Source organism: Rhinoderma darwinii, chromosome 2, assembly GCF_050947455.1.
Source record: "Rhinoderma darwinii isolate aRhiDar2 chromosome 2, aRhiDar2.hap1, whole genome shotgun sequence".
Lineage (NCBI taxonomy): Eukaryota > Metazoa > Chordata > Amphibia > Anura > Rhinodermatidae > Rhinoderma > Rhinoderma darwinii.
Genome location: NC_134688.1, coordinates 319,464,110 through 319,490,456, shown reverse-complemented (window position 1 = coordinate 319,490,456; position 26,347 = coordinate 319,464,110). Strand labels below are relative to the sequence as shown.

General features: G+C 42.1%; 2 protein-coding genes across 2 annotated transcripts in view; one reads left to right on the top strand and one right to left on the bottom strand.

Annotated features, from left to right (window-relative positions):
• Positions 1 to 1,403: 1,403 nt before the first annotated feature.
• On the bottom strand, positions 1,404 to 26,123 carry BYSL (bystin like). Its single transcript, XM_075853587.1, has 7 exons — positions 25,779 to 26,123; positions 15,177 to 15,339; positions 11,395 to 11,533; positions 10,850 to 10,983; positions 10,587 to 10,747; positions 3,618 to 3,720; positions 1,404 to 1,936 (listed from the first exon to the last, which is right to left on the bottom strand). Exons 1-7 carry the CDS (start codon positions 26,035 to 26,037, stop codon positions 1,588 to 1,590), a joined length of 1,308 nt encoding a protein of 435 aa, XP_075709702.1. The 5' UTR covers positions 26,038 to 26,123; the 3' UTR covers positions 1,404 to 1,587.
• MED20 (mediator complex subunit 20) overlaps positions 26,111 to 26,347 on the top strand; it is a 61,056-nt gene continuing 60,819 nt past the window's right edge. Inside the window, exon 1 of the mRNA XM_075853588.1 lies at positions 26,111 to 26,347. Coding sequence (XP_075709703.1) covers positions 26,334 to 26,347 — 14 coding nt within the window. The 5' untranslated portion in view covers positions 26,111 to 26,333.

Below are 26,347 nucleotides of genomic sequence, written 5' to 3'. Positions count from 1 at the left end.
ATTGCAGCGCCGATCACATGCAATAGGAGATAGGGATTTGATAATCTGGTGACAGAGCCTCTTTAAGAACATATATAGTCATCCACCCAAAATAAATACAATATATCTAGTCCTATTAAAACCAAATTAGTTTGCTACAGTTTTCACTAAAATATGGTTTATGTTGTATTCTTTGGCAACTTCAACAAATAGAACTGTACAGTACTCCAAACATATTTACTGGTATTAAAGGGGCATTCACACTTTAGACATATCCACAAAATACTTCACTTCTTTGTGAATTGTGGGAACAGCGGAGAATGCTTGCTTGGCTGTTTCCGTAACTCCCATTGAATAGGAAGGAGAGAACCAACTCACCAGGCTGGACAGGGGTCAGGAGAAGGATATGCCATAAGTGTATGATAGATGCGCTTTCAAGCTCTGACCAAGTTTGTTCAGATGGCCGCAGGATCCAGCCAGAGACTCAGTAACAAGGACGACAAGAGTATGGAAACAGACGAGCTCACTAAGCAATGTGGTTTCCGTAACTTGGGCGGTAACAGGGGATCCCCGATCTCAAGGGTGTGTCCCAGACTTGGGGCCTGCATCTATCAGCCATTTATGGCATATCCTTCCACATGCCATATATGTCTGTCTGAGATTGGAATACACCTTTAATTGTCCATTCAATTAATCACATCAACTCAGAAATATTGGGGCAAAACTGTATTCTTTGTAAAAAAAAAAGTGGCCATAAGAGGTCAAAAAATTTTGTTTTATATTGTACTTTGCACAAAGTCGCTTGCTGGATCTGCTATGGCATTTTCCTGGTGCCAGTTTCTATTTAAACATGTATAGCCATTGAAAGAGGCTCTGTCACCACATTATAAATGGCCTATATTGTACATGATGTGATTGGCGCTGTAATGTAGATTACAGCAGTGTTTTTTATTTAGAAAAACGATCATTTTTGACGGAGTTATGACCAATATTAGCTTTATGCTAATGAGTTTCTTATTGAACAACTGGGCGCGTTTTACTTTTTGGCCAAGTGGACGTTGTACAGAGGAGTGTATGTGATGTAGTGTCGGGATTGTATTAGCGAAGTGTCAGGATTCTGAATACACATCACATCCTGGCTGGAGGTAATGTACATGCATGGTCAGGACACTGCAGTAACGTTATAGTGTGTTTATGTGGCTGCACATAGCGATATAGCTATACGCTATGTGCTGTGTAAATGAATGGAGAGAAGTGTATGACGCTGATTGGTCAGCGTCATACACTTCTCTCCACAATGCCCACTTGGCCAAAAAGTAAAACACGCCCAGTTGTTCATTAAGAAACTCATTAGGATAAAGCTAATACAGGTTATAACTCCGTAAAAAAATTATCGTTTTTCCAAATAAAAAACACTGCTGTAATCTACATTACAGCGCCTATCACATCATGTACAAGATAGGGCACTTATAATGTGGTGACAGAGCCTGTTTAAGTACTGCAGTTACGCTTGCAAACATTTTCCAAAACTGTAAATATCACCGGAGAAAACGTTATTTCAAACAGTTGTGCGCTAGAAGAATGAATTGCAACAGAGCTACATGATGATCAGTCCATGGGCATTGGTGTGGCACACTCTACATCTCTAGACTTAGAATTAACCAGCTCTCTACGAATTTCATTAGATATTGGTGGATGATTGTGGATTCGCAATAGTTCCTGTAAGGCCTCTTTCTGCTCTGAGGACAGATCTTCCTTGTATCGCTGGCAGAGCGCAAGAAGACTTTGATGCCAAAGTACCGGGAGTTCTCTGCGATCTGAGCGGAACACCAAGAAGTGGAAGACAAGAGCATCAAGAACCCGGAAAGGAAGAGCGTACTTCTTATCTATCAGAAGCCGAAGGAAGATACTGTTTGCTCCATTGTATTTCATTTCAGCAATCTTCAGCATAGCAGCACTAAGTAAAATAGGAATCAAAACAAGGAGTTATCATAAACACAGGAAAATAACTAAATTGTACTGAACTACTAGATGCTGTTTAAGGCACAGAACACAGTGATAAGGGTGATTTTTCGAGGATAGAGATTATATATATATATATATATATATATATATATATATATATATATATATATATTTCTATTTAGGTGGATAATATAAGTGCAGGAAAATGGCATGTGCGCCAACCAGTGCACACGCCCAACGAGAGGACCAGTCAACTCAACTGTACAGGCACCAGGAAAGATTCCATTACTGAGCCTGCGCAGAGAGTCAAGGCTACTCCGCTCACAAGGGTCAGCGCGTGCGTCCGCACTCAGCCCATGCCGAAAGGAATAGGTCGGACTTGTAGAGAATGCGCCTGTAATTTTTTTTTTTTACGCGCCACTGTCAAAAGACGGCGCGTAAAAAAGATGCCCGCGTCAAAGAAGTGCCTGTCACTTCTTGAGACGTAATTGGAGCAGTTTTCCATTGACGCCATAGAAAAACAGCTCCAATTACGTCTGTAATTGACGCTGCGGAAAAACGCCTGCACATGCCATTACGTCTGAAATTCAGGAGCTGTTTTCGCCTGAAAACAGCTCCGTAATTTCAGCCGTAACGGATGTGAACGTGTGAACATACCCTTACATTTGTAACACCACAGAGATGGAGTAGCTTGTCTGGGACCCCGCCACATGTGCTGCCTAATTCAAGTGGTAATTATGAGAATTAGTGCATTCAATCCACCTGACACTATGTCTATATAAAAGGACACCATATCAGTCCAATTCATACCCCTGAGGAAGCTAGGTCTCTCCTGGTGATGTGTGGGGCTGGTCTTTGTTTTTTTTTTTTAATTGTGCGCCCCTCTGCCTGGCTTGTATTTATTGCCTTATTCTTATGAGGTTTTAGGTATGTGCCTTTTTGCATTGCATGTCACATGTATTCATGATCTTATCCTATGTTAGGAATTACCACATGTATTAAAGTGGGATCCTTATTAGGGCTATTTATGTGTTTCATCTAGTTTAGGGCTCGTGCACACTTTACGGTGCATCTTATTGTGGACCACGGCTTGAATTTTTGTATAAAATGTTTTAAACTTGCTTGTTCTCTCTTTGGTGTCAATAAAAAATATTTAACATTTTGGGAGGTGCAGGTCAGTTTTTTTTTTGGTCACTTTCTCTTGTAGTTTTAGGGTATGTGCACACACACTAATTACGTCCGTAATTGACGGACGTATTTCGGCCGCAAGTCCCGGACCGAACACAGTGCAAGGAGCCGGGCTCCTAGCATCATACTTATGTACGACGCTAGGAGTCCCTGCCTTGCTGCAGGACAACTGTCACGTAGTATAATCATGATTACAGTACGGGACAGTTGTCCTGCAGCGAGGCAGGGACTTCTAGCATCGTACATAAGTATGATGCTAGGAGCCCGGCTCCTTGCACTGTGTTCGGTCCGGGACTTGCGGCCGAAATACGTCCGTCAATTACGGACGTAAGTAGTGTGTGTGCACATACCCTTATATGTAAGAAGTGTGACTATTGTCCCAGCAGCAAAAGGGTTAAAATGGGCCATAGACATGCACACTCTCAGCTGACAGACTAAAGAAAAAACAGCTACCAGAAACCTCTGCTGTGGAAGTCAGACTGTACCTTGAGTGAAGAACTGGAATGGAGCATTTAGTCAGGATACTTCCAATGATCACAGCTTCTCTCAGTGTGCAAGTTCCAGTATCACAAAGAGGTATGAGGATTCCTAGGTAGAGAGTTGAAAATTGATAAGTGGCTGTAAAGTGACCAGTGTAATGACTTGCACCATCATATATTTGTGATTTTATTCCTCTACGTAAAGAATAACCAATTTCAAAAGGTCATGTTTATGTACTGAGACTATGGCTGGGCGATTATGACCCAAATAAAAATCACGATGAATGAACAATTTAGGCCACACCCCTTTTTAATACCACACCCTCTATTTGCATGCTACGCCATTGAATATTTATTCCCTGAGCCTGCTGTATACTACTGTATATAATATACACCTTGACACTGTCCCGTATAATCCCCCATAGCTGCAGCCGCACATTATAATGCCCCCATACGTCTGCGGCAAGCCATGAGTGTCGTGCGATACATCGTGAATGTTAGAGCAGGGACCTTACGGCTCCCTGCGCTACCATTGGATTTAACTGTATCTGCGTTTGGAGGATGCAGATACAGTTGAAGCCAGGGGGGGGGGGGGGGGGGAGAAAGACCGAATTGCGCAAGGTGACATCGGTTAATTGCGCTGAATTTCGGTTTAGTTTGGTCTTTCAATTAATTGCCCAGCCCTAACGGAGGTTCATGCTCCTAAGAAGTTTTGTGGCAGTTTTTGCAAGTAGCTTAGTTACTTGTATTTTAGAAGCATTCTGTCCTTGCTGTAGTGGAAAACAGCTCTCCATGATGGACTTCCTGGCAGACCTTGTGCTTATGCTAAGCAGCAAAATCTGAACGGGCAGCTTTGCAAATGAGGTGGTAAATGTTATTTTTACCTTGATCTCCCATAAGACACTGGGGCAGATTTCTCAACATATGTACCCGTTTTCTAGTGTAAACTGGAAAACTTGGCATTAATACACCATAATTATAAAGCCACGGCACATACAAATGGTAAGGTGGGCAGGAATGTAGAGTATGAAAGATTGACAATTTTTTAACTAGGAAAGTGTGGGAAAACATCACCAGGCAGTGGCGTAACTACCGCTATAGCAGCCGTAGCGGCTGCTACGGGGCCTGCAGCTTGAGGGGGCCTGTACAACCCGCCGGCACGAGCCCCCCCCCCATGGCCGGAGGCTCACCTAGCAGCCGCTATGGCTGCTACAGCGTGACGCCACTGCAGGAGTTGTTCCTACAAAAGACATGCATCCCCTATCCACAGGATAGGGGATACATGTGTGATCGCTGGGACGCCGCGTGGCGTCATCTACAGAGGGGGGGGGACCCCGCGTGGCGTCATCTACAGAGGGGGGGGGACCCCGCGTGGCGTCATCTACAGAGGGGGGGATTTTGGGTTTTAAGACGTTATCTACAGGGGGGCCGTGTATGGTGCTATCTATAGGGGGGCGCTGTGTGGTGGAATCTATAGGGAGGTACTATCTACAAGGGGGGGGTTGTGATACCCAGCGGAGGGGGGGGGCCTTAGTCAAAAGTTTGCTATGGGGCCCAGTCTTTCCTAGTTACGCCCCTACCACCAGGTCTGACCGCACACCATTTGTGTTGGTAGAGTTACAATGTAACCTCCTATAAGGAACCACACAGGATCTTTGCTACCAAATATAACAATTCTTTATTAGAAAAACATACATGTAAAAAAACATATATTAAAAGATACACATTACCCACAGGGATGGGTCCCCTCATGGGATATGTCCTATTACCTCATATAATAATAAAGTGCAAGTAGTCCAAAAAGAAACTGGTAAACCATATAAACACACATGACAGATGGACAATATGCAGTATTTTTCGGACTATAAGACAGTTTTTAGCAAGAATTAATCTAGCTAAAAACTTCCGGCGTCTTAGTCGGCAGTCAAGGATCCAGCTGCGCCAGACACCCCCCCCCCCCCCCCCGACCGCTTCCTTAATTAACCCCTACCCGACCCACGACGTGCTGGCAAGTCATGGAGTGGGGGGGGGGAGGGGGGGGGGGTGATGTTTGGATCGGGCTCGCGCGATACACTGCTCCTGGTGGTTTAAGTTAAATTCCACAGTCAATAGCGACCATGGCATTTATAGGGGGTTTTCCCATCAGACACATTTATGACATATCCACAGGATGTCATAAATATCAGATGGATGCGGGTCCCACCTCTGGGACCCGCACCTATCTCTAGAACGGGGCCCCCTAAACCACGTTGTAGCATTTTGTGCTGTACCGGCCACTTAATGATTACATGGTCAAGTTACAGATCAATGATTACATGGTCAAGTTTTTTTTGTAACTTGGATAATGGATAGCAAGATTGGAGGTTTTCTTCAGTGCACAGTTTGCCATATGTATGCACGACTGGAGTTAGAGTTCCAGGGTGAATACCTCTGTGGCAGATGTGAGCATGTTAGTCGCCTGGAAGCTCGAATTAGAGATCTGGAGGAGCAGAATGCAACACTGAGAAGGATAGACAATCTTGAGCTGAGCCAAGTTGGGTGATGATGCGAGGGTGTCGGTCTCAGAAATGGCAGCCCTAGTGGATACTGATCTCCCTAACAGCCGGGAGAACAGCCCAGCTAGTAGTCGGCGGGATGGTAATGCAGGTAAGCCAAGACAATTGATAGTCGTAGGGGATTCTATAATCAGGAAGACGGATAGAATAATTTGTCGCCAAGACCACCTCAACCGAATGGTTTGCTGTCTCCCTGGTGCCAGGGTTCGGCATGTGGTGGAACGGGTGGACAAATTGCTGGGAGGGGCTGGTGATGATCGAGCTGTCGTGGTCCATGTCGGTACCAACGACAGAATAAATGGTAGGTGGAGGAGCCTTAAGAATAATTTTAAAGAACTAGGCTACAAGCTGAATGGAAGGACCTCCAAAGTAGTATTCTCAGGAATACTGCCTGTGCCATGCGCATCACAGGAAAGACAGCGGGAGCTCAGGGAGTTAAATGCATGGCTGAAGTCTTGGTGTAGAAGAGAAGGATTTGGGTTCCTAGAGCACTGGGCTGACTTTTCATTGGGGTACAAACTGTATTCTGCAGATGATTTGCACCTAAATGGAAGGGGGTCCGCTGTGCCGGGGTAGAGAATTCTAGCTGGGGTGGCGGAGTATTTAAACTAGGGCTGAGGAGGGAGGTCAATGTAGAAAAAAAAGGGGTAGCCAGGTTAGAGAGGGGTCAGACTATATTGGTGGGGGGAGAAACAGAATGTGGGGAGAGGACTAGACAACAAGATAAGGAGATCCTTTCGTTACAAAACATCAGTGTAAATAAAAAGGCCCAATTAATGTCAAATCACATTTCTGATAATAAAAGTGAAAAACTGACAGGCAAGATAAAGTGTATGTTCACAAATGCCAGAAGTCTAGCAAGCAAAATGGGGGCGCTGGAGGCCTTGATACTGGAAGAAAATATAGATAAAGTTGGTGTTGCTGAAACATGGCTGGACTCTTCACATGACTGGGCTGTAAATCTACAGGGTTTTACACTTTTTCGGAAAGACAGGACAAATAGGAAAGGTGGTGGTGTATGTCTGTATGTGAGAAGTGATATGAAGGCGAGTGTGAAAGAGACAATAGTGGGTGAAGACTGTGAGGAGGTTGAAACCTTGTGGGTGGAACTAGAAAGGGAGGTAAACACTGAAAAAAATTACTTTTGGTGTAATCTATAGACCCCCCAATATAACTGAGGAGATGGAAGGTCAGATATATAAACAGATGGAGCAGGCTGCACAGGCGAGTACTGTAGTGATAATGGGAGATTTTAATTTCCGGGATATTAATTGGTGTCATGGTTCAGCTTCAACTGCAAAGGGGAGACATTTCCTCAACCTGTTGCAGGAAAATTTTATGGGCCAGTTTGTGGAAGACCCGACTAGAGGTGAAGCTCTGTTGGATCTGGTCATTTCTAATAATGCAGAGCTTGTTGGGAATGTCAATGTTCGTGAAAACCTCGGTAACAGTGATCATAATATAGTTACATTTTACCTATACTGTAAAAAACAAACGCAGGCTGGGAGGGCAAAAACATTTAATTTTAGGAAAGCCAATTTCCCCAGGATGAGGGCTGCAATTCAGGATATGGACTGGGAAGAACTAATGTCAAATAATGGAACAAATGATAAATGGGAGATTTTCAAATCTACTTTGAGTTATTATAGTGCAAAATTTATTCCTATAGGTAACAAGTATAAACGACTCAAATTAAACCCCACATGGCTTACACCTTCTGTGAAAGGGGCAATACACGACAAAAAAAGGGCATTTAAAAAATACAAATCTGAGGGTACAGCTGCAGCCTTTGTAAAATATAAAGAGCTTAATAAAATCTGTAAAAATGTAATAAAATTAGCAAAAATACAAAATGAAAGGCAGGTGGCCAAGGACAGTAAAACAAATCCCAAAAAATTCTTCAAGTATATAAATGCTAAAAAGCCAAGGTCTGAACATGTAGGACCCCTAGATAGTGGTAATGGGGAGTTGATCACAGGGGATCAAGAGAAGGCAGAGTTACTAAATGGGTTCTTTAGCTCTGTATATACAACAGAAGAAAGAGCAGCTGATGTAGCCGCTGCCGGTGCTGTTAATATATCAGTTGATATACTGAATTGGATGAATGTAGATATGGTCCAAGCTAAATTAAATAAAATAAATGTGAACAAGGCCCCGGGACCAGATGGGTTACACCCTAGAATTCTTAAAGAGCTTAGTTCAGTTATTTCTGTCCCCCTTTTCATAATATTCAGAGAATCTCTAGTTACTGGTATAGTGCCAAGGGACTGGCGCAGCGCAAATGTGGTGCCGATTTTCAAAAAGGGCTCTAGGTCTTCGCCGGGTAATTATAGACCAGTAAGCTTAACATCCATCGTGGGGAAAATGTTTGAGGGGCTATTGAGGGACTATATACAGGATTATGTGACAATAAATAGCATTATAAGTGACAGCCAGCACGGTTTTACTAAGGACAGAAGTTGTCAAACTAACCTAATCTGTTTTTATGAAGAGGTGAGCAGAAGTCTAGACAGAGGGGCAGCTGTGGATTTAGTGTTTTTGGACTTTGCAAAGGCATTTGACACTGTCCCCCATAGACGCCTAATGGGTAAATTAAGGACTATAGGTCTAGAAAATATAGTTTGTAATTGGATTGACAATTGGCTCAAGGACCGTATCCAGAGAGTTGTGGTCAATGATTCCTACTCTGAATGGTCCCCGGTAATAAATGGTGTACTCCAGGGTTCCGTGCTGGGACCACTATTATTCAACTTATTTATTAATGATATAGAGGATGGGATTAATAGCACTATTTCTATTTTTGCAGATGACACCAAGCTATGCAATATAGTTCAGACTATGGAAGATGTTCATGAATTACAGGCAGATTTAAACAAACTAAGTGTTTGGGCGTCCACTTGGCAGATGAAGTTTAATGTAGATAAATGTAAAGTTATGCATCTGGGTACCAACAACCTGCATGCATCATATGTCCTAGGGGGAGCTACAATGGGGGAGTCACTTGTTGAGAAGGATCTGGGTGTACTTGTAAATCATAAACTCAATAACAGCATGCAGTGTCAATCAGCTGCTTCAAAGGCCAGCAGGATATTGTCCTGTATTAAAAGAGGCATGGACTCACGGGACAGGGATGTAATATTGCCACTTCACAAAGCATTAGTGAGGCCTCATCTAGAATATGCAGTTCAGTTCTGGGCTCCAGTTCATAGAAAGGATGCCCTGGAGTTGGAAAAAATACAAAGAAGAGCAACGAAGCTAATTAGGGGCATGGAGAATTTAAGTCATGAGGAAAGATTAAAAGAATTAAACCTATTTAGCCTTGAAAAAAGACGACTAAGGGGGGACATGATTAACTTATATAAATATATTAATGGCACATACAAAAAATATGGTGAAATCCTGTTCCTTGTAAAACCCCCTCAAAAAACAAGGGGGCACTCCCTCCGTCTGGAGAAAAAAAAAAGGTTCAAGCTGCAGAGGCGACAAGCCTTCTTTACCGTGAGAACTGTGAATCTATGGAATAGCCTACCGCAGGAGCTGGTCACAGCAGGGACAGTAGATGGCTTTAAAAAAGGGTTAGATAATTTCCTAGAACAAAAAAATATTAACTGCTATGTGTAGAAATTTTTCCTTCCCTTTTCCCGTCCCTTGGTTGAACATGTGTCTTTTTTCAGCCGTACTAACTATGTATGTAACTATGTAACCCGCGTAACTCGCGTGCTACGCTGCTTCTGTAACTGCCATTTCACTACTATGGGAGTTACAAAGCCTGTAAAAATGAGTCATACGGACCAGGGCAATGAGGGATCCAAACCAGCAACACGGGTTCTGCACGTGCGAAACACGTGTTTGGGTTTGGTTCCCTCACTTTACTTGACTTGGTTATTGACCATTCTATTTACTCTATTTTTTTGGGATATCATTCTTGTGTATTTGGTTTACCAGTCTCTTTTTGGACTATTTACACTTTATTATTATGAGGTTACAGGACCTAGCCCACAAACAGTTATACAGTGGATTCGCTTCTCAGAAACAGATGGTAAAACGGACACGTTGTCTTGAATGAAACATTAACAAAATGACAGAAGGTCCCCAGCTCCGGACAAGCAAATTCAAGTGACAAAATTGTTTTATTCTTTTTTTGAATATCATTTTGTAAAAATAGTAAGTTTTGTATAACAGTGTCATCAGTAGAATGTCGTAAGTAAAAGCGCTGTACTCACCTATATCTGGCAATCCCGCAGAGAATGAATGAAGTGGCACCCCATATGCACAACTGCCACTTTGTTCATTCAGGGAACTTGGGACCCCCATTCCCTTGATCGTGGAGGTGCCAATGATGGGACCCCCGGAAATCAAACACTAAATTGATGCACTACAGTATATATTTTCCAACATTCTTAATGAATGCCTAATTTACCTTTGAACCAAGCACCAGGTTTGAATAGTGCCTTTTTAAGAGCCATGTAAAGGTGGAAGTTGAGACGTTTGTACTCCGCAATATCATCTCGCACACGTGGAAGCAGGACCAAGTTGTAAAAACGCTGTGCCATACGTTCAGGCAAGTTAGAAGAAAAGATTCTGGTAGACAGAAAAATGATAGAACAGAAAAAAGCCTCAGACCTAATAGAATATTACTGTGGAAGTCACATAGAATTCTAATCGCAGAATATCACAGCATACCGTGTTGCTTGGTACATTGCTGCAGCAGTCCAAGATTCAGGTTCTGTTATGTATAGGATCTGCTCCCAGTTAGCCAATGCTGGCACAATTTTGAAGGCTTTGGGTAGCTTACCACTACGGTATGTCGACAACACCTAAAAAAGCAGAGAATTCAGGTTATTTTTACCATATCCCCTAGTGTGCAAATCTTGTACTTCACTAAAAAGATACAAATTACACCATTTATTAGTTGCTCTAAGTCAGCATTGGAAGTCAATTTGCAATCTAGATCGCATATCATGCACTGCTGTACCCCTGTACTAGGAAGCAGTTTATTATGAAATACAGAATTGTTTTCTGCTAGTACATTCATTATAGATAGGAAAAGGGAGGTTGCGTATTTGGAGGAATTTTAAACTAAAAACACAGTTATATGCCTACATAATTTAGGACACCGCTAATGAATTGATCATCTTTTTGGCTACAAGTTACTCAGTTCCCAGCCAAAGGAAATACTTTCAAAAACTAGACCATGAACTGTCAGAATCTAATTACATAGACTGTACCTCTTTTACTCCTTTATATACTTCTAAAACTCTGGGGTCAAGTTGTGGCATTGGTCTTCCAGAAACCTCGGATATCGCTGACTCTACTTCGGTTTGCTTCTCAGTGATTTTTTCCATGATAATGTCAGCAAGGGTCCGCCTATAACGAAGAAAAATCAATATAATAAGGGCTTCTTTACACAACCCATTACCCTGCCAGGGACATCTATCACACCCCGGCAGGAAAGAACCTCAGTTAGCCAAGGCTTGCTACTAAAGGATCTAGCTCAGGCTAGAACCACAATCTTGCCCGAGCTAGACCAGGTTGAAGTGGGAGCTGCATATACTTGTAGCTCTCACTTTAGCCTGTGTGAAGAGGGGGGGGGGGGGGGGGGGTTAGAAGAGAACATGCAGGGAAAGGAGAAGTATCTATGATGATCCTCCTGTCCCTGTATGACTTCAGATGACCCATGGAGGAGGAGAAAAAAAAAACAACAACTTTTGTTCATGTTAGCACAGCTCTAAATCAATCAGAAAGCACACTTGCTCTGTCACATACAGGGGATCTTTATTTTTCAGAAAAGGAGTGAGAAGACAGGCACTGGCACATCTAATCACCCCTCTGAGCCTAATTAGGTAGTTTATGGACTCCACGACTTGAACGTTTACAATCGGCCAGATTATGGTGTTAAATAAAATCTAATCAAACACTCACATCAATACAATTTCTAAGTTTCACCTATCCTGTTTTTACCAGATATTCAGCGTAAATCGTGCCGACTGCTTCTATAGCGATACTAGTTACACACTGCAGTCGCAGCGATAACGCCTATCACTAGAGAAGAATGTAAGTGTGATGACCTTTTACGTTATGGATCTGGATGTGAACAGTATATATGTGGGATATTAGTTATGCGATGTATCTGTGACTTTACTCTGTATATGTGTCTTTTTGAGCACTCAATGTCGCCTGGTTTGTTCAGTCGACCGTAAATGTTTGCCACCTAACAGTGACAACCTCTTTTTGTTTTTTGTTTGTTTGCACTTTGTTATAACTATTTATTCATGTCATTTCTCTCATTGTCACGATGTCTGTTTTATTTGGAGATTTATTTATCTCTCGTATTTATGTTTTATAAACTATATATGTTTGCGGTATTAATGTGCCCATACAATATATAATATAATGTTTGTTCACGTATTATATGACTGTATAAACTGTACACAATTTTAAGTGTACCTTACAAGCATATTGGGTTTTTGGCGTTACTGCCATCTTAATTGTTTAGTGGGTAAATAATCTATCACCAGGGTACCGTTACCCGTTATCGGTCTTGTACATAAATGATCACCTAACTGTATATGTAAAAACCTCTGAGTCACTGTTTGCAATATTGTCAATCTGAGGTTTTTCCTATGGCTCATTGTAAATTAAAATACAAGAAGGTCACGTGATAATACATTTCATCTTTTTAATGACTTACCATTTACACACATCTGGTCTGCGTTGTCCAATGGGGTGCGCGCTCCATGCGTACGCGGCCGGGACTGGCCCTGCCCGAACCTCCAACAGTGTGGTGCGCATGTCCGGAATTCTCGGTACGCGTCGAGAATCCGGACGTGCGCCGCGGCACTGGGGGCGGAAGTGGGACCTGCCACACTTCCGGTTGCGCCGCTGGATTTGCGCCACGCAACCCTTGGACACGACAGATTTTTATTCACAACACACTTGGACTATACACGTATATACTATATATAGGGTGCTTTTAGGAGGGACATATTATATCCCCTTGAGGAAGCAGACACTGCGAAACGCGCGTCGGGGCGCACACAGAGACCACTGGGAACACCTTATGGGTAAGAACAAGTGGTTTACTTTATGAAGACTTAGAGCATGGCTTACAATTTTCCTTCGATCACACCATCTTACGCTTGGACTGTTTATGTCCTGACTATGTATTAACATGTGTATAGATAGGAAATAACAATAATCTTTATTAGCCTCAATCTTATAGTGGCCCACATAATGGGGTTTGTGATTTATTGCTCTGGTTCTCCTGATGTGTCTCTATGGTGATCATATTTAGAGTTTTTCTCCTGTCATATCTTTTTAAATTATGTTTTTGGTTTTGTATATTTAAATAAAGTTTTTTGATACTTCTTTGACTTAAACTGGCTCTAGACTCTGTATTCTCTGTAGTAATACACTAGAGAAGAATGTCTAATATATTTCGGACAGACGTAACAGATTTCCGTCAGCAAGAAATTATATTTTGACCCAACTCTCGTAAACAATCGTTCCCAAATAGTTCTACAAAAAAAAACAACTTATACCAAAGCATTATATCTGCGATCAAGAGATCGCATAGTGAAGTCCCCTAATGGGACTCAAAAAATAAGTAATAAAAATTAATAAAGATTACAGAAAAACAAAAAATAAAAACTTTACATAAAAAGTGGTTTTATTTTGTAAAAGTGTAATAAATAAATAAAAGTACGCACATATGGTAGCGTTGCGACTGGAATGACAAAAAAAACAATAAAGTTAACATGTAATTTAAACCGCAATGGTTGAACGCCGTAAAAAAAATAAAAAAAAGACAAAATTGCTATTTTTTCCATTATCCACATTTTTTTTTTAATAAGTCAATCAATAGGACTCATGTACCCCAAAACAGTACCAATCAAAACTACGCCTCGTCCGGCAAAAAAAAACAAGCATTCACATCACTTCATTGATGGTAAAAAAAAATAGCAAATTACAGCTCTTGGAAAGCAACTCTGCAAAAACAAATAATTTTAGTTCAAGAGAGTAAAATATTTAAAAAAAAAATTAAAAAAAAATAAAAATACACATATGTGGTATCGCCGTAATAGTACCGACCCGTAGAATAAAAGGTAACATGTTATTTATGCCGCTCGGTGAACGGCGTGAATTTAAAACTCATAGAACAAGGGTGGAATTTCATATTTTTTCTATTCCTTCCCAACAAAAAGTTAAAAAAAGTTAATCAAAAAAATATGTACCCCAAAACGGCACTATTAAAAAGTACAACTGATCCCACAAAAAAAACCAAACAGCCATCATATAGCTAGGTCGACAGAAAAAAAAAAAAAAAAAAGTTATAGCTCTTTGAATGCTATAAAAAAAGATAGCTTTGTCATTCGGGCCTAAAATAGGCTGGTCGCTAAGGGGTTAAACAACCAGAGCAACTTTATTAGTCTCTGACCAGTGACCTAGGCTGTTGGCAACAGCCTGGGCACAGGGATTGTACAGTGCTGCAATCTTCTTCTGAAGTCCCCTCAATGGCTGCCCAGTAAAACTACGGCGGTCGTTAAGGGGATTAATAAAAAGACATGACTCAAAATTCTACGAGATGCCAGCGACTCCCATGGTTGGCGGATAACGTGGGAAAAGTAAAGTCGCTGATAGTGGTGACTAAATAGCGTACAGGATTGAAAATGCATCCCCCAAATTTTTTTTGTATATGATGCAACTATGTCTAGGTTCACGTTGGTGTTTTGCTCGTCGGGGAAGCAGAAAAAAATAAAAATACTGGAAGCGGCGGTTCTGTTGTATGGTGGTCAACATCGGCGCTCGACGGAACCCATTGATTTTAATTAGTTCCATCGGACTTCCGTAGTTTTACTGGAAACAATAGTGCAGTAGGCCACGCTATGGTTTCTGATATTTTCAGCCAGATCCGTGACACTAGCCCTTTACAGAGCATCCAAAGTAGATGTGAACAGGCCCCAATAGGGAAAATAGTGGGTTTTCCGCTAGAATATTAACCAATTTTTACCTTAGTGGTGGATTTGTGTTCATGAACATTTCAATGGCTTTCTCATCCTCAAGATTCAACTCCACATCCTCACTGTAGCTCCCTGCAGCCATTGAAGCAGCCTTCTCCAGAGTAGGCCACTCTTCATCCTCAGAATCTGAATCATTTCTTTTGCTCTTGTAATCTAAGCAAAAAAAAAATTAAAATTATGAGGAAACTACTTTTTTTTTTCAGTTTTTCCCACTCAAATTTTTTTTTCAATATTTCCCAAATTAATATGAAAAATAAGCAAAACATCTTACATATTGGTACCCCCATACATCACAATGACTTGAGATTAACAGTACGTCATAACTTACGGTCAAAAGAAATTTCAATAAAAAAAAATTCTGACCAGCTTTGGAGCCCGCACTTGTTTAGCTGGTTCCAGAACTCCAAATAACTAAGTCAATGGAAAAAGCTGCAGACACGCGTAGCCATCACTCCATTTGGTCTCTTCTTATATGTGGCCGCTGGCTGTCTGTCTCAGCTTGGGTCCCAGAATTGGGACCCCCACTTATCTGACACTCATGGTATATATCTTTAACCTTTTACAAAAGATACTGCCATCTTAAGGCTGGGTTCACACGACCTATTTTCAGGCGTAAACGTATTATGCCTCGCTTTACGCCTGAAAATAGGGCTACAATACGTCGGCAAACATCTGCCCATTCATTTGAATGGGTTTGCCGACGTATTGTGCAGACGACCTGTTATTTACGCAGCTGTCAAACGACGACGCGTAAATGGACTGCCTCGGCAAAGAAGTGCAGGGCACTTCTTTGCCACGTAATTTGAGCTGTTCTTCATTGAACTCAATGAAGCACAGCTCAAGATTTACGAGCGTCTCAGACAGCTCGCAAAATGCGAGGAGGAGCATTTACGTGTGAAACGAGGCAGCTGTTAACAGTCTGTCTTTTCACACGTAAATGCCTCTTATCGTGTGAACATACCCTTAAGGTGAATTCCTGTTGTCAAGTTATTAGTTTTCACCTATCCAGTGTCCGGGATAGGTGACTTGCTACAGCCCCAGTCTCCATTGAACTTAAAGGGAATGTGTCGCTAGGAAAAAAAACTTTTTTTGTTTTTTTTAGTTAAACAGTTAGTGTATAAGTGATTAAACATTGTTCTAATTTTCTACATTTTTTCACGAGTCAGGAAATATTATAAATTAGATTCTAATTTATAACATTTCCCAGTGCTGGTCACTAGATGGAGCAATTCCCAAAATTGCAGCATTGGCATGTGGTAAAGCAACCACATTGCTATATGCTGCAAAATGTGAGAATACACACTCGCTCTAGTGAGCTCACAGAATCCCCCCCTCCCTTATCCTGGCTAGTGCCAGGAGAAAGGAGGGGATTGAACGGTCAAACCTCCTACACTGTGTCGCCATTTTTTGAGCTAACACACAGTGTAATAGGTTTACATACAGTAGTAATCACATACTAAAACACGTACATACACAGACCTAACTTACCTGCTCCTGCACAAGTCCGGAAGCCGCGACCGGAAGTAGTAATCTTACTGTCCGGCCGCGGCTTCCGATCCACAAGAAAATGTTGCCGGACCTCGCACGGCCGAATACCTTCAATTTGGACTGTGTGGGAGCGGCGCATGCGCCGTTCCCACACAGATGGCGTACAGCATAGTGGATGGAACAGGCCCCGTTCGCATTCACTATGGGGCTGTATGTGCCGTATTCCATGTCTGTATGTGTCGTTAAATCGACATACAGAGATGGAAAAAAAAATGGCAGCCACATACACGAGAAAAAGTTAAAAAATAAAAAAAAAGTAAAAAACAAAACACAAATAAATCAAACATTTTTTAATAAAACACTAAAAGCAAATTGATATAAAAAAAATTTCCGCGACACTCGTCCTTTAATACACGTGCCACACGCTGTTCAGATGTATGAGAGTTACAGAATGCTGCTCGTTTAGTTCTTTGCGTATCTCCCCACTGAACTGAATACCTCTTTAATTTACATTTAGCTTTAGCCCGCTCCCTCCATGTTTCCACCGCCGTTTCTATTTTGTTTTGCCCTCAGCTGTTCCAGAGTAATGATGCTCCGTTCTTTATGCACCCCATATCTAATGGACAGAGCATCATTACTCCGGAACGGATTACTTAAAAAAATTATAAAAATGGCGCAAGAAATATGGAGGGAACGGGCAGACTTATAGATCTACATTAGATGTTAGGACCTGCTGATGGGTCCTCTTTAAGATGGCAATAACAAGTAGTCAAAACAGTAGTGTCTATGGTAAAAAACAAAAAACAGATCTACGAAGGCCCTACTACACCGGCCAATTTTGGAAGGTTCAACAAGCGCCGATCAATGACACCGCTCATTGATCGGCGCCCATTTGTTCCTGTCACAAGGAGCTATGTAAGGGAGATGTGCTGCCGACAACATTTCAGTTTTTTGAACCCCTTCCCCCTGCTTGTATTCTGGGCCCTAATGACCAAGCCATTTTTTACGTTTTTCCATCGTCACATTCGAAGAGCTATAATTTTTTTATTTTTGCGTCCACATAGCTGTATAAGGTCTGTTTTTTTGCGGGACAAGTTGTACTTTTTAAATAGCACCATTTTGGGGTACAGATATTTTATTCATTAACTTTTATTTACTTTTTTTTGGGGGGTAGAAGAAAACCTTAAATTTCGCCACCCTTTTTCGCGTCCTAAATCTACGTAGTTTACCGTGTGGTATAAATAACACAATAACTTTATTCAACGGGTTGTTACGATTGCAAATTTTTATCGATTTTGTATGTTTTACTACTTACATAGTAAAAAAAAAAAATTTTTTCTCAAAATTATTTGTTTTTGTGTCTCCATATTTGAAGAGCCATAACTTTTTTTTATTGTTCCACCAATGCAGTTGTAGGATGGCTTTTTTTTTGCAGTACGACTTGTAATTTTTATTGGTACCATTTTGGAGTAGATGCGAGTTTTTGATCACTTTTTATAAAATTTTTTTAAAGGACGGGTGTCGCGAAAAAATTTTTTTTTATATAATATTGCTTTTAGAATGTTATTAAAATAAATTTTATTTATTTGTGTGTTTGTGTTTTACTTTACTATGGGGGCTGCCATTTTGTTTTTCATCTCTGTATGTGTCGATTAACGACACATACAGAGATGGAATACGGCAGCTACAGTGCATAGGAGTCAATGAACGGGAGCCATTCCATTGACTTTGCTCTCTGGCTCTGTACTGCGCAGACGCAGGTCAGAGTCACACAGAGCAGAGCAGCTGTTTGCAGGGAGAGAGCAGGCGCCATCTTGAAGACCAGCTGCACTGCAGGTAAGGTCTGTGTCTCTGCATGTCCCACTCTTTATCTCACAGACCGCCGCTCTCGTGACCCCCGACTGGCCCCCCCCCCCCCACCCGACGGCCCCCCCACCTTGTGTGAAGGACACATGATGCAACTGTACTGGGAAAGCCCTGAACGATAAATCTCTAGTTGTGCTGAGACTGTTTGGGGATGTGACTAATGAACCTCTCAGTCTCAGCACAATGAGAGATTTATCGTTCAGGGGTCTGGGAAAGCAGAGTGACCACCATTGCCCCTCCTACTGGAGTGTGAGAGGTTCATTAGTCACATCCCCAAACACACACACACAACCAAGGTGGAGGACCACCTAAATTCCCCTAAATTATATCAATAGTGGTATCATGTGTAGTGAGGAAAAAAGGGGCATACAATAGTGCCTATGACTATATGTACAATTAGCTATGACTCCTAGAATATCTAGAACAACAACCTAAAAGAATGGAGTCAATACACAGCTTTATTTAATAAAAAATAACTTTTATTGATACAGAACATAAAACATGAAAAACAAATCACATGTTAAAATCAAGGATGACTACCACAGTGTGGCAACAGTTGGAAACCAGACAGAAAATATAAACAACAATGTGTTAATATAAGAGTAAAATACTCTATAGGATAGCACCAGAGGGGACTAGATAGTCCAATCTGAATAAATATATAGGGTCTTTAAACATAGTGCATAGTTGTAAACATAAGGAGTGAAGGAATGCCTAACCAATCCACACCTCAGTGTGGAAGAGGGCATGTAAATAAATGTTTGAGACCTTACCCATGGTGTGCTATCCAGTTGTCTGGCGTCACACCCGACGCGCGTTTCGGCGGAGGAGCCTTCGTCCGGGGGTGGTGCCAGAGAGCCGGAAAGAGGACTTTATGCAGCCAGGGCACCAATCAGATACATAGAGTGTAAACACCCTCATTATCAACAGCTGACCAAAGGTCAGCGGCCGGTGAACACACATTCAGAGCGCCTGTCGCGTCACAGATACGATGCACTACAAGGATTCAGGAAGTGAGTGTGTGTGTGGCAGAGCGGAGTGTGCATGGGCGCCGCTGATACTTCATAGCCGCTTATCAGTAGTTTTGAAGAATCAGCGGCGAGCACCCCCCCCCCCACACACAAATCCCCCAAACACGCAAAATCAAGTGTAATCAAGCGGTTTTTTATGTGTTTTTTTGCACGTAAAATGTGCAAAAAAAAAAAAAAACATGTCAAGTACACGGCGTGTGAACCGGTCAACTGAAAAGTCATTCACTTCATTTTCATCATTCTAAGGCTGGGTTCACACTACCTATTTTCAGTACACCTCGATTTACGTCTGAAAAGACGGCTCCAATACGTCTGCCCATTCATTTGAATGGGTTTGCCGACGTAGTGTGCCGACGACCTGTAATTTTACGTGTCGCTGTCAAAAGACGGCGCGTAAAATAACAGCCTCGGCAAAGAAGTGAAGGACACTTCTTGGGACGTAATTTGAGCCGTTATTCATTGAATTCAATGAAGAACAGCTCCAAATTACGGCCGTAATTGACGCCTCGCAAAACGCGAGTATGAGCAATTACGTCTGAAATGACGGAGCCGTTTTCTCCTGAAAACAGCTCCGTCATTTCAGACGTAAATGCAGTTAGCGTGTGCACATACCCTAAGGGTATGTTCACACACAATGTTTTCAGCTGAAAAATCGGAAGCAGAACGCCTACAAGCATCTGCCCATTGGTTTCAATGGGAAATACGGCGTTCTGCTCTGACAGGGCGTTTTTTACGTGGTAGTTTTCCAAAAACGGCACGTAAAAAGACGCCCGACCAAAATGAAGTGCATATCACTTCTTGGGACGTTTTTCATTGACTTCAAACGGCCGTTAAAAAAACGCGCGTTTGATTAAAAAATGGCTGAAAATCAGGAGCTGTTTTCCCTTTGTTTAGTAAGCGTGTGAACATACACTTAGCCTTTTGGTCTGTCCTATAACTTCTGCCAGCTGCAGAATCACACCCAATATGGCTGCCGGACACTGCTTAGCAATTTGAAGACACCTTTACCTGGCTTGTGAGAGGGGGGGGGGTGAGATTCCCTCCCACATTTACAGCAGCTGTGAGTCAGGTTGCTTTGCCTTATTCACCTTGCTGTAATTCTGGGAAGTGCTCTCCCTGGTGGCCAACATTGGAAAACATGTCAAATTATTATTTAATATTTAATACTTTCCACCATACGGAAAAAAAACGCAAAAATTATAATAGAAATAAGTAACGACATTTAAAAAAAAAAAAAAAAGGTTTAATTTGCGACACATTCCCTTTAAAGTCAGGATTAATAGAACACAGCAATTTTTCCATTATTTTTTATTTTATTTTTTTACGGCATTCACCGTGTAGGTTAAATAATGTAACAGCTTTATAGTCGGGGTCGTTACGGTCGTGGCGATACCAAATATGTGTAACTTTTTTGCTTTATTGTGCTTTTTTTTTTTTTAACAGTAATGCATTTTGTAATGGGAAAAAGTGGGTTTTTCATTTTGTTTTTTCACATTTTTTTTAATTAACTTTATTCAATTTTTTTCCTAGTCCCACTAGGGGACTTCACTATGCGATCCTCCGATCGCTATTATAATACACTGCAATACCAATTTTGTATTGCAGTGTATTACTGCCTGTCCGATTAAAACGGACAGGCATCTGCTAGGACATGCCTCCGGCATGACCCAGCAGGCATTTACTACGGGCAGACCTGGGGGCCTTTATTAGGGGAGTAATAACGGGAGTTTTTACGGTCGTGTGCATGAGGCCTAAGGAGGGAGTGAAAAGTATCAAAAAGGCGTTTTGGATTATTAGATAGTGTGGAGATGAGTGAAGTGACAGACTTGTTTGGCACGGGGAAGGGCAGAGTTGTAAATTCTCAGCATAAATTTGTAATGGAGGAAGTCTGCAGCCAAATGCGATTTTCTCCACAGTCGTTCGGCACATCTCAAGCACCGCTGAAGAAAGCGGGATTGAGGCGTGTGCCAGGGTTGTCGTCATCTTTGTCGGGTGGTTTGGAGTGTAGGGGGGGCTGCTTCATCCAATGCATTCTTGAGAGTGTTATTGTAAAGTTTGGCAGCCAGATTGGGACAGGAGAGGGAAGAGATAGGGGACAATGAGGACTGTAGACTGTCTAGGAGTTTGAGTGTTAATGGCATGTAGATTGCTGCATGTCTGATACGAAGGCATGACCTGAGGAGGCAGAGAATATTTGATAGTAAAGCCTCATGCACACGACCGTAAAAACTCCCGTTATTACGGGTCGTAATTACGACCCGTAATAAAGGGCTCATAGACTTCTATTGGCCACGGGTATCTTCCCGTTTTCTTACGGGAAGGTGCCCGTGCCGTTGAAAAAGATAGAACATGTCCTATTTCAGGCCGTGATAACTGCACGGACAGCCCATAGAAGTCTATAGAGCTCCCGTAATGACGGGTGGCTACATGTGTGCACCCATCATTACGGTAGCGTTGCTAGGCGACGTCAGTAAATAGTCACTGTCCAGGGTGCTGAAAGAGTTAACTGATCGGCAGTAACTCTTTCAGCACCCAAGACAGTGAATTCCGATCAGAATATAGAGCAACCTGTAAAAAAAACAAACAAAAAAAAACACGTTCATACTTACCGAGAACTTCCTGCTTCCTCCAGTCCCGTCTCCTGGCCATTGCCTTGGTGACGCGTCCTTCTCGACATCCCTGGATGACGTTTCAGCCCATGTGACCGCTGCAGCCAATCACATGCTGCAGCGGTCACATGGACTGCCGCGTCATCCAGGGATGTCGGGCTGGATGTCAAGAGAGGGACGCCGTCACCAAGGCAACGGCCGGGTAAGTATGAATTTCTTTTACTTTTACCTCGGAAAGGGCTGCTCCTTCTCTCGATCCTGCACTGATAGAGAGAAGGGGCTGCCGATTAGTGCAGTGCAATTTTGCATCGAAAACGCGCCCGTAAATACGGGTGGAATACTGGCGATTCCGGAACCGTATTTACGGGCACGTGTCCGTAAATACTGGTGCAAAACGGGTCGAATACGTGTGACACCGGACCCATATTTACGCCAGTATTTACAGGTGGGAAAAACCACAGTCGTGTGCATGAGGCCTAAAGGAAAGAAGGTTGTGATCAGAGAGCGGGAGAGGAGAGTTAGGGTATGTTCACACGAGGGCGTCCGTAACGGCTGAAATTACAGGGATGTTTCAGCCTGAAAACATCCCCGTAATTTCAGCCGTAACGGCATGTGCAGGCGCTTGAACGCTGCGTCAATTACGGACGTAATTGGCGCTGCTATTCATTGGAGTCAATGAATAACGGCTCCAATTACGGCCAAAGAAGTGACAAGACACTTCTATGACGCGGGCGTCTATTTACGCGCCGTCATTTGACAGTGGCGCGTAAATTACGCCTCGTGTGAACAGACAAACGTCTGCCCATTGCTTTCAATGGGCAGATGTTTGTCAGCGCTATTGAGGCGCTATTTTCGGACGTAATTCGGGGCAAAAACGCCCGATTTACGTCCGTAAATAGGCCGTGTGAACATACCCTTAAAGAGGCTCTGTCACCAGATTCTCAAATCCCTATCGCCTATTGCATGTGATCGGCGCTGCAATGTAGATAACAGTAACGGGGTTTTTTTTGAACAAACGTTCATTTTTGTTCAAGTTATGAGCTATTATATATATATATATATATATATATATATATATATATATATATATATATATATATGCAAATGAGCCTTGCAATGGACAACTGGGCGTGTTTTTTTTCGTATGCCCAACTGGGCGTGTATTGTGTTTTTAACTGGGCGTGTTTACTTGTTTTAAAAACTGGGCGTTGTGAATAGAAGTGTATGATGCTGACGAATCAGTGACCAATCAGCATCATGCACTCCTCTCCATTCATTTACACAGCACATAGTGTTCTTACTAGAACGATGTGCAGCCACATACACAAGTGTCCTGATAATGAATACACATGACCTCCAGCCTGGACGTCATGTGTATTCAGAATCCTGACACTTCTGACTCTTTTCTGTGAGATTCCAGCAAGCCACGCATAATCTCACGAGATTACGAGGTAAACGAGATTTTGTTTCCCTTGCTGGAAATCTCACAGAAAAGATTCAGAAGTGTCAGGAGGTCATGTGTTTTCTTTATCAGGGTAAAGAAAATGAATGGAGAGGAGTGCATGATACTGATTGGTCACTGATTCATCAGCATCATACACTTCTATTCACAACGCCCAGTTAAAAACACAATACACGCCCAGTTGCTCATTTATATATATATATATATATATATATATATATAAAATAGCTTATAACTTGGCCAAAAATGAAGGTTTTAAAAAAAAAACAAAAAAAAACACGTTACTGTTATCTACATTGCAGCGCCGATTACATGCAATAGGAGATAGGGGTTTGAGAATCTGGTGACAGACCCTCTTTAATAAAGTCAGAAACTGAGCAGACGGAAGAAGACCAGGTCAAGTGAATGCCCGTCCTCATGTGTAGGAGGGTTAGTAAGTTGTGACAGACCTAGGGACGAGGTTAAAGATAGAAACTGGGAGGCAGATGAGGAGATTGGGTTATCAATGGGGATGTTAAAGTCACCCATGATGAGTGGTAAACAGGTTAAATATTGAATCTAATAATTAGAATGTGTGATGGTTTGTTTGGTTTGGTAATGCAGCTTACCTGTCACAATAACTTTATTCAGCGGGTCGTTACGATTGCGTCGATACCAAATTTATATAGGTTCTCTTATGTTTTACTACTTTTATACAGTAAAAACTGTTTTTTCAAAATAGTTTTTTTTTTTGTGGCTCCATATTTGAAGAGCCATAACTTTTTTTATTTTTCCACAGATGCAGCGGTGATGTCCCTTTTTTTTTTTATGCGGGACAACTTGTAGCTTTCATCGGTACCATTTTGGAGTACATGCGGCTTTTTTATCACGTTTTTTTAAAGGCAGGATGCGCAGAAAACAGCACTTTTGGCATTGTTTTTTTTTTTTAAAAAAACAAAAAATTAAAGTGTTTGCCGAGCAGGTCAAATAACAAAATAGCTTTATAGTTGGGATAGTTACGAATGCAGCGATACCAAATATGTGTAGCCTTTTAACTATATATATATATATATATAATAAATTATTTTTGTAAGGAAAAAAGTGGGTTTTTTATTTTTCCTTTGGGGTCTTTATTTAACTTTATTAAGCTTTTTCTTAACCCCACTAGGGGACTTTACTATGCGATCGTTTGATCACTGTTAGAATACACTGCAATACTCCTGTATTGCAGTGTATTATTGCCTGTCAGTGTAAGGCTGGGTTCACACGACCTATTTTCAGACGTAAACGAGGCGTATTATGCCTCGTTTTACATCTGAAAATAGGGCTACAATACGTCGGTAAACATCTGCCCATTCATTTGAATGGGTTTGCCGACGTGCTGTGCAGACGACCTGTCATTAACGCGTCGTCATTTGACAGCTGTCAAACGACGACACGTAAAAATACAGCCTCGTCAAAAGAAGTGCAGGGCACTTATATACATTATATGCAGGACACTTCTTTCAGACATAATTTGAGCCGTTCTTCATTGAACTCAATGAAGAGCAGCTCTAAATTTACGGCTGTCAGAGAAGCCTCACAAAATGCGAGGAGTAGCATTTACGTGTGAAACGAGGCAGCTGTTTTCTCCTGAAAACAGTCTGTCTTTTCAGACGTAAAAGCCTCTCATCGTGTGCACATACCCTAATACTGACAGGCACCTGCTAGGTCACGCAGCGCTGCAGAATAAGGGAAAACCAGAAGTGACGGTTCTGTTGCACAACTGATACTACCGGTGGCCGACGAAACACATTTACTTAAATGGGTAGCGTCAGCATGTCCGTGGTCTTACCAGAAACAACGGTGCAGCTTGCTGCGCTATTGTTTCCGCTAATCTTGACCAGATCCACGACAAAGGCCCCTAACGCAGGCTCAAACACATTTGCGATCGATAAAGGGTGGATCCTAACCGACTGTCAAAGACGCAGTCTCATAAAGTAAACGATTTTTTTTTTAAATAAAAGCAATAAAAAAAAGTTGTTTAAAAAAAATGCCATAATACATTGATTAAAAAAAAACATTCAAAGGTTTACGTAGCCTGTAAATGTGTGTCTATACAAGTGTCTAGCAGCAACAGGCAGCGCCCTCCTTGCTGCTCTGATGCCAGGCACTTACCTAGAACGGTTGTCTTCTGCTTGGGGGACAGGATGCCAGCTCCGTGCTCAGCCTCCAATTCTTCCTGCTGAATCCGGGCCTGCTCCAGGATTCTCCGAGACAGTTTCTCATCCACATAGCCATCATCTTGCGAGTCACCAGAATCTTGCCCCCGCCGTTTATCCCTGTTGGTAGGCCTGACTGATCCGTCCTGCATGATCTGTTCTGCCAGCGCAACATGACGGGGAGCAGAACCCCGTGAGCTCCGGTGTTTCGGCATCTTTACACACGTGCAGACGAGTACCAACTGCGCACGCGCCGTACCAAAGACTACTAAACGTAGCGTAAGACAAATAGCCACCTCCTTTCGTTTTGATAGTGCGGATGCTAGGGGGTATGCAACATAGGATGGCCATTTTATTGTAGCCGCCCTTGTTATGTTTTGGGTAGGGCATCCTACGGCAAAATGGTCTTCTGTGTAGTGAATTACAGCGGGGAAATCTGTAGGCTTGTCCCTCACGCAACGTCATTTCTGCGCGCTGTGACGTAATTTGAAAGTGCCCGTTCGAAAACAACATGGGGGTAACATG